The sequence below is a fragment of the Sturnus vulgaris genome, chromosome 6 (assembly GCF_052056855.1).
Source record: "Sturnus vulgaris isolate bStuVul1 chromosome 6, bStuVul1.hap1, whole genome shotgun sequence".
Lineage (NCBI taxonomy): Eukaryota > Metazoa > Chordata > Aves > Passeriformes > Sturnidae > Sturnus > Sturnus vulgaris.
The window spans coordinates 14,047,494-14,053,657 of record NC_142248.1 but is presented as its reverse complement, the minus strand read 5'-3'; the positions used below and the strand labels follow the sequence as shown (position 1 = coordinate 14,053,657).

Below are 6,164 nucleotides of genomic sequence, written 5' to 3'. Positions count from 1 at the left end.
GCATGAATTCTGAACTAACTGAAGTTTGCATCTCCTTGCTACTGTTATGAACTATAATTCTCCACATTTCTGGAGTGCCTTCTACTCAAGGTTGCATGACAACTTAAGAGACTTAACTGGTTCTCAACATGCTTTTCAAAAGTATTATTTCCAATTCAATGGGTAAGAAAAGCACAGCATAAAACATCAAGCCATTGTTCAATGCATGGCAATAAAGATGAATTGTTGAAATGGCCCTTCCCATTTTATGAAAAGTACAGCTTCTGTACCAGCTACTGTTGGTTCAGGGCTTTTTTGTAATTCACAAATGTGTCAACATTAAAAAAAATTATTAAAATAAGTCAACATTAAATAACATGGTGGGTTTTTATTTTAGTGGATGATCAATAGATATAGCTGTCTTCTAAAGGGGAAGGTGAAGAAAAAGCCAAGTTGGAAAGTTTTCCAACTGCATATCATTTTTTCTCAGAGATGCTAAGATAAATCCATTACTTTCCAGAGAGGCCACTTCAAAGGTACTTACAAATATGCCCTCTGAAAAGACAGGATTTAGTGCCTAAGAAAAAGGGAAAGGCAGAGGGACCCCAGAACCAGCAAACAATCAACTAACATCTGATCCTAAGATATGACATAAGAAATTGCTCCATATAAGTATTTATTTACAACTACATTCCAAACCTGATGAAATAAGATGACCATTCCCAAAACAGTCTTTGCAGAATATCAAATTACTAAAAATACACAGGATATTTCAGTGAGTGTTTTGTTCATCAAGAAAACTGATAAGCTTAAGGGCTTCATGCAAGAGAAATATCTTTGCTTCTTCCTGTGGGGGAAAGGGGCTGCTTCTCCTACACATGCTGTTCTTAGAAATCCCTGTGTTTATTTCAGGAGCAGCACTGGTCCATATTGTGAGCCATCATGCCTGGGAGCTGAGCACGCCTCTCCATATGCAAAGCAATGGCAGCTTCCATTCTCCTTCAATCAAAGCAGGGAAAAGGAAGATGTGCATCCTCTCAAAAAGGCAGTGAATTTGCAGAGCCCACACCAGTGGGGAATGTAAAGATATATTTCCAAGGGTCCAGCTCTCACTGTAACAGCAGCAGTGATGCAGCAAGAGTCCTACCTGAGAGAACACTGTCAGTGTAGCCAAAGCTCTGATGTCCTTTGAGTGATCAATCTTGCAGGCAATGGAACGGCACCTGAACTTGAATTTAAGAGTTGAAAAAGTGCTTAACAAGTTATGCAGTATTAATTAGTCCTTATTTGTCATATTTATATTTTATTTGCCTAATGGCAAAAAAAATTAAACCAATTTCCTCCTTATCTAGGTCTAGCACAGCTTAATGCCTCTGTATTCTAGTTTTTCACTGGTTCCCCTATAGCATTTATTATTATCTACTCTTGCATTGTTCCTCTTATTCCTCTCCTGGGTGGTTTAATTTGTTCATACTTTGATTTAGAAGCAGAGATACCTATGACATTGAACAGGGAAACAGGCAAACACAAAGCTCCAACTTTGTTCCAGATTTCATCCACCACTTTTTGAAAACACAAAACATGCCTAAGATATTTTATGTGATGCTTTTTGAATTCCTTTATACTTCTTCCTGACTGAAAGACTGGGCCTCACCACTGACAATCTAAAGAAAATGAAGTGCTGAGAAGATTTACATGAGGGCAAGGAGCCTACCCTAAAAAAGTGTCCAAAAGGACATACAGATTACATTTGACATATCCTGCAGAAGGGAGGAAGGCCACACCTTTTCCAAAGACAGTTCCAAAAGGATTTACATATAGGCATCACTGAGAGTTTTGAAACAAGAATCTGCTGCTAATGTATGCTCTACTGCTCCATTCCTCTGATGAGGAGTTTCATAAATCTGTTGCAACACCTTACAAAAGTGTCATTTCATTTGAAAAATTGAGTAGATGCTTCTTCATTGAACTCTCTCAGCAGAAGGGTTCCTGAATGTTAGCATAACGTCCTCTATTATTTAGCACACAAAGACAAATATAAAAAGACAAGCATTTCAGAAGAACTGATTGGAACATAAAGAATTTCTATGCACATGCACAAATATACATGTAATAATACATGTAAGATGAACTTTGCCTCTATGTAGTGGTTCAAGAAGATTCTGCTACAATATTTACTCACAGAGAAGCAGCACAGCTCTTTGGGAGGAAGGGTTCTTCCAACTTAAACTGAGAGGTTCCAGTGCAGAGGTCCAGCCTGCATGAAGGTATCAATAAACTAATCACAGAAATTTAACCACTGCTAAACAAACGTTATTTGACCAATTATCAGCTGACACTCAGTACACGCCTTTATGCAGTCCCTGGAAATGAAACACAAGACCATTATTTAGCCAAAATTGGACTCATTGTTCTGAACAGCTCATATGCCTGTGGAGTCCCTTCCAAGCTAAAGAGCTTGAAGTCATGCAGGGGCTCCCTGAAGCAGCACTTATCTGGTCACACACATCTAGATGACAGCACTGTTATTCTCATTAGGATGACAACTTCTGGTACTGACAAGTGACTCTTGAAATGTTATTCCTTGCTGAAGCAGTTTTGAATGTTAGAGACTGAAAAACAATGGGATATTCTCAGTAGAATAATCAGCTTTTTTTAATTGAAAATTCACATACACGGCCTGTGGTACTCTACACAAATGGATGCAAAGAGCTTCATATCATACAGTGCCTTTTGGACTGATCTCATAATTACTTATATATACACCAGCTGAATTGTTCAGTGCAAACTCTCCCATGTCTGTTCCTGACACTGGATTAAAAATTAAGACAGTCCAGCCTGAGACTTTTTTTTTTCCAGAGGCACCAAAGGTGGCTTGCTCAGTCTTGAGACTCTGTCTTGAGGCGGAGAGCCTCTCGCCGCTGTTTCTGAACCGTCCTGGAATCTTCCCACAGACTGGGTCCTCTGATGTTCTCCCAGTTATCCAAGTTAGATTTTTCCAGCTTCTGCAGACAAACAGAAAAAATAACAGGGTCATCTTAACAGATCCATGATTTAAAGTACATATGGTTCCAAATTTATTTCTTTTTTCAACAGAAACTCAGTATCACCATTTGGCTGATGAACTTTCATTTACCCTGCATGAGAAGTTCAACAAGAAGGAAAAAAACCTAGTAGTTATCCATATAGCTGCATAAATGACTAAGACAGGCATTACTGCATCTGCTTGTCAGCAGGTAAGTAACACTTAAGCACAGGAAGCACTGCAGCATCTGAGCAAGACTGAAGATACCTTGTATTCATTTTTTCTCCTCTCACCTCATTTTCCAGATCTGTTCTTCAACTGCAAGTCTGCCAAGCACTGAAGTAGTAGGAATGACAAGCATTGGTAGAGCTCAAATAGAAGGATTAGCAATTAGTGAGCTGAAGTATCCTGTCAGCAAAAACACAAAGCATGCTGGAAAAGATTCATTATCTAGCACCAAGAGAGACAGCAATGGTGCAAACGCCTTCAATCCATGTGGTTTCAACTCGAGAGAGCAATGCAATGCTTTCTGCTGACTAGTTTCCCATGGTACCCAGCACCACAGACAGGCCTCTTAGTCATACATGAGATATGCTGACTGAACTGTCAGGTATTGAAAAACTAGATTTAATTGCCTTCTTGCCTACTTCATTCATCCCCCCTCAGAACTACCAACGACTCAGAGGCGACAAAAATGAAGAACAGGTGCCCTTCTGACCTCACCCACCATGTGCTGCAGTCAAGAACACAAACACATATTGAATCTTCACAGTCCTATTGGCACAGGCATAGCTGTCCCTTCCCAGGACACAGAGCTCAAGTCTCCCATGCCAACTGTGGAACAGCACATTGCACATGATGGGGAGACTGAGGAGAGAGTCTGCACCACTGCCAGAATCAGTGCTGTCCTAAACCCTACCAAACAGGGCAACCCTGCCTTCCAGTAATGAATGATATGTACTGCAGTGGGACTTAAACCTGACCTGTGATCAAGGCCTCATCTCAGCAAATGATTAAAAATACACCAGAAAATACTTAATCTTGCCCTGAGCCTGTGGCCTAATTTGTCCATTATCAATCATTAAAAAAAGTGGCAAACACCCAGGGACTTGAATAATAGTTGCAGAAAAATTCAACAGCTATAACAGAATAGACCTGCTGCTATTAGCTCATGTTATGTAAAAGTTTCTTGACAATTCTACAATTGAGGAAATTGCAATGAGGTTAGTCAGATATCAAAAGAAATTAGGCAACGCTCTACAGAAGATGTATGAGAACACATGCACAAACATAGCAGACTTTCACAAGGTAGGAGCAACTGAATTTTTTGTACAGTAGAGTTGGCATAGGTCTTTCTGAAGAATTGTCTTCATTACTTTATACATCTTATGCTTAGCTGGTACTTCATTTCAACCAGAAGGGATCTGAGCTGACATGGAAGGAGAGAGAAGGGAGGAAAGGTACTCATCATCCCACACAACAGTGACTTGCCCCTCTGATTGCAAATTCAGAATTTAATATCCGAGTCTAATGGAAGCTTCAAGGAAACTACACTTAAAATAACCTTGTGATTTAACAGAAGGAATGCATGCTAATTTAATTCAACACAAAGGTATAACACACCTGTGAGGATTCAACTATTCCAAAACTGTTTGTCTCCTGAAGCCTGAACATTAATCAACTTTTAAAGTAAGTGCAACAAAACTTGTGGTATCTAAAGATAAGCTACATAAAGAAGTCTATCAAAGGAGATGTGTACTGATGATCTTGACAAAAGAGTTCATATTAATTTGTCCCTGAAACTTCACAAAGGCTTTACAAAGAGGAGGTTTGTCAAAAACAGGAAGCATTTCAAAACTACAGTATCCAAACAAACCAGTACCAGAAAGTATCTTGTCAGTTTCCAATAGAAATCATAATGGTACCTAGAAAACACACTGGGGTACACTGACAGAATAAAACAACCACGGGTTATGTGCATTGAATGGCATTGCCTGAGATGACAAATGAGATCTATTCATTAATTTAAATATAAAGAAATAAAGGTTCTAATGTATACATAGGAAGACTATATTTTTTTATTATCATTATATTTATAGAGATCATTAACGTTTTGTGTCATGTATAAACACTTTGTAGTATCTTACTGCAATTCAAGAAGAAAGCACCTTCCTTACTACCATGGAACAGTATCTGCAAAAATTTAGTTTATGGGATAGTTATCAGAAGGCAAAGTGATTTGACATACCAACTTTCTGAACTGATGCCACCCAATTTTGGAATAACAGAGCATTCCTGTTGCATGTGGATAAACATAAGAAGGAATATCACCACTGAAAGGTGAAAATCTGTTCTGCAGTGCTTTCCTATTAAATAACTATTTTCACATACATCTGTGCTTCTTCTGGATGGGGTAGAGCTAAATTTTTACAGAAGCAAGTATGGGGATATGTTTTGGATTTGTGTTGAAAACAGTGTTGATAACACAGGGATGTTTTCATTAGTGCTGAGCAGCTCACACAGTGCCAAGGCTGTCCCTGCTTCTCACTCCACCCCACCTGTCAGCGAGCTGAGGGTGCACAGGAGGACACACAGCTGGGGCAGGTGACCCCAGCTGACCACAGGGATAGCCCACACCATAAGGCACCGTGCTCAGCATGTAAAGCTGGGGAAGAAGAAGGAACAGGGGACATTCTGAGAGATGGAGTTTGTCTTTCAAAGCAACCTTTAGATGTGATGGAGCTCTTGCAGAAATGGCTGAATACCTGCTGCCCACAGGAACGGGGAAATGAATTCCTGGTTTTGCTTTGCTTACACCAGCACCTTATGTTTTAGCTACTACTCTGTCTTTATCTCACTCTCTAAGCTTCCTCACTTTGACCCTTCCGAGTCTCTCCCCATCCCATCATGGGAAGCGAGTGAGCGGCTGCGTGGGGCGTGGCGTGGGGTTAAACCAGGACAGAGCTCACACACAGCTGAGTAAAACTCCACCCGTGCTGCTTGGCCACTGACACGAAAATTCTTACAACAGAATCAGCCCAGAATAAATAGCTGCATTAGATGTAGGCTAATGACATGCACATAGCTACATTTTAAATTCATCTCAGTGATGAGAGTAAGACCAGATTGACAGTCCTCTTAATTAGGTGCAGCACAAGCT

At 40.0% G+C, this 6,164-nt stretch overlaps 1 protein-coding gene across 2 annotated transcripts in view; it reads right to left on the bottom strand.

Moving 5' to 3' along the window:
• Positions 1-638: 638 nt before the first annotated feature.
• COX16 (cytochrome c oxidase assembly factor COX16) overlaps positions 639-6,164 on the bottom strand; it is a 46,745-nt gene continuing 41,219 nt past the window's right edge. The window contains exons 4-5 of one of the 2 annotated variants that reach the window (XR_015804445.1): positions 1,127-2,984; positions 639-978 (exon numbers count right to left, since the gene is read on the bottom strand). Coding sequence is in view for 1 of the 2 variants with exons in the window: in XM_014869386.2 (XP_014724872.1) it covers positions 2,859-2,984 (126 nt within the window). In the remaining variant the exon portion in view is untranslated. Of the gene's footprint in view, positions 2,985-6,164 lie in introns of both variants that reach the window. The other variant, XM_014869386.2, reaches the window with a different exon arrangement.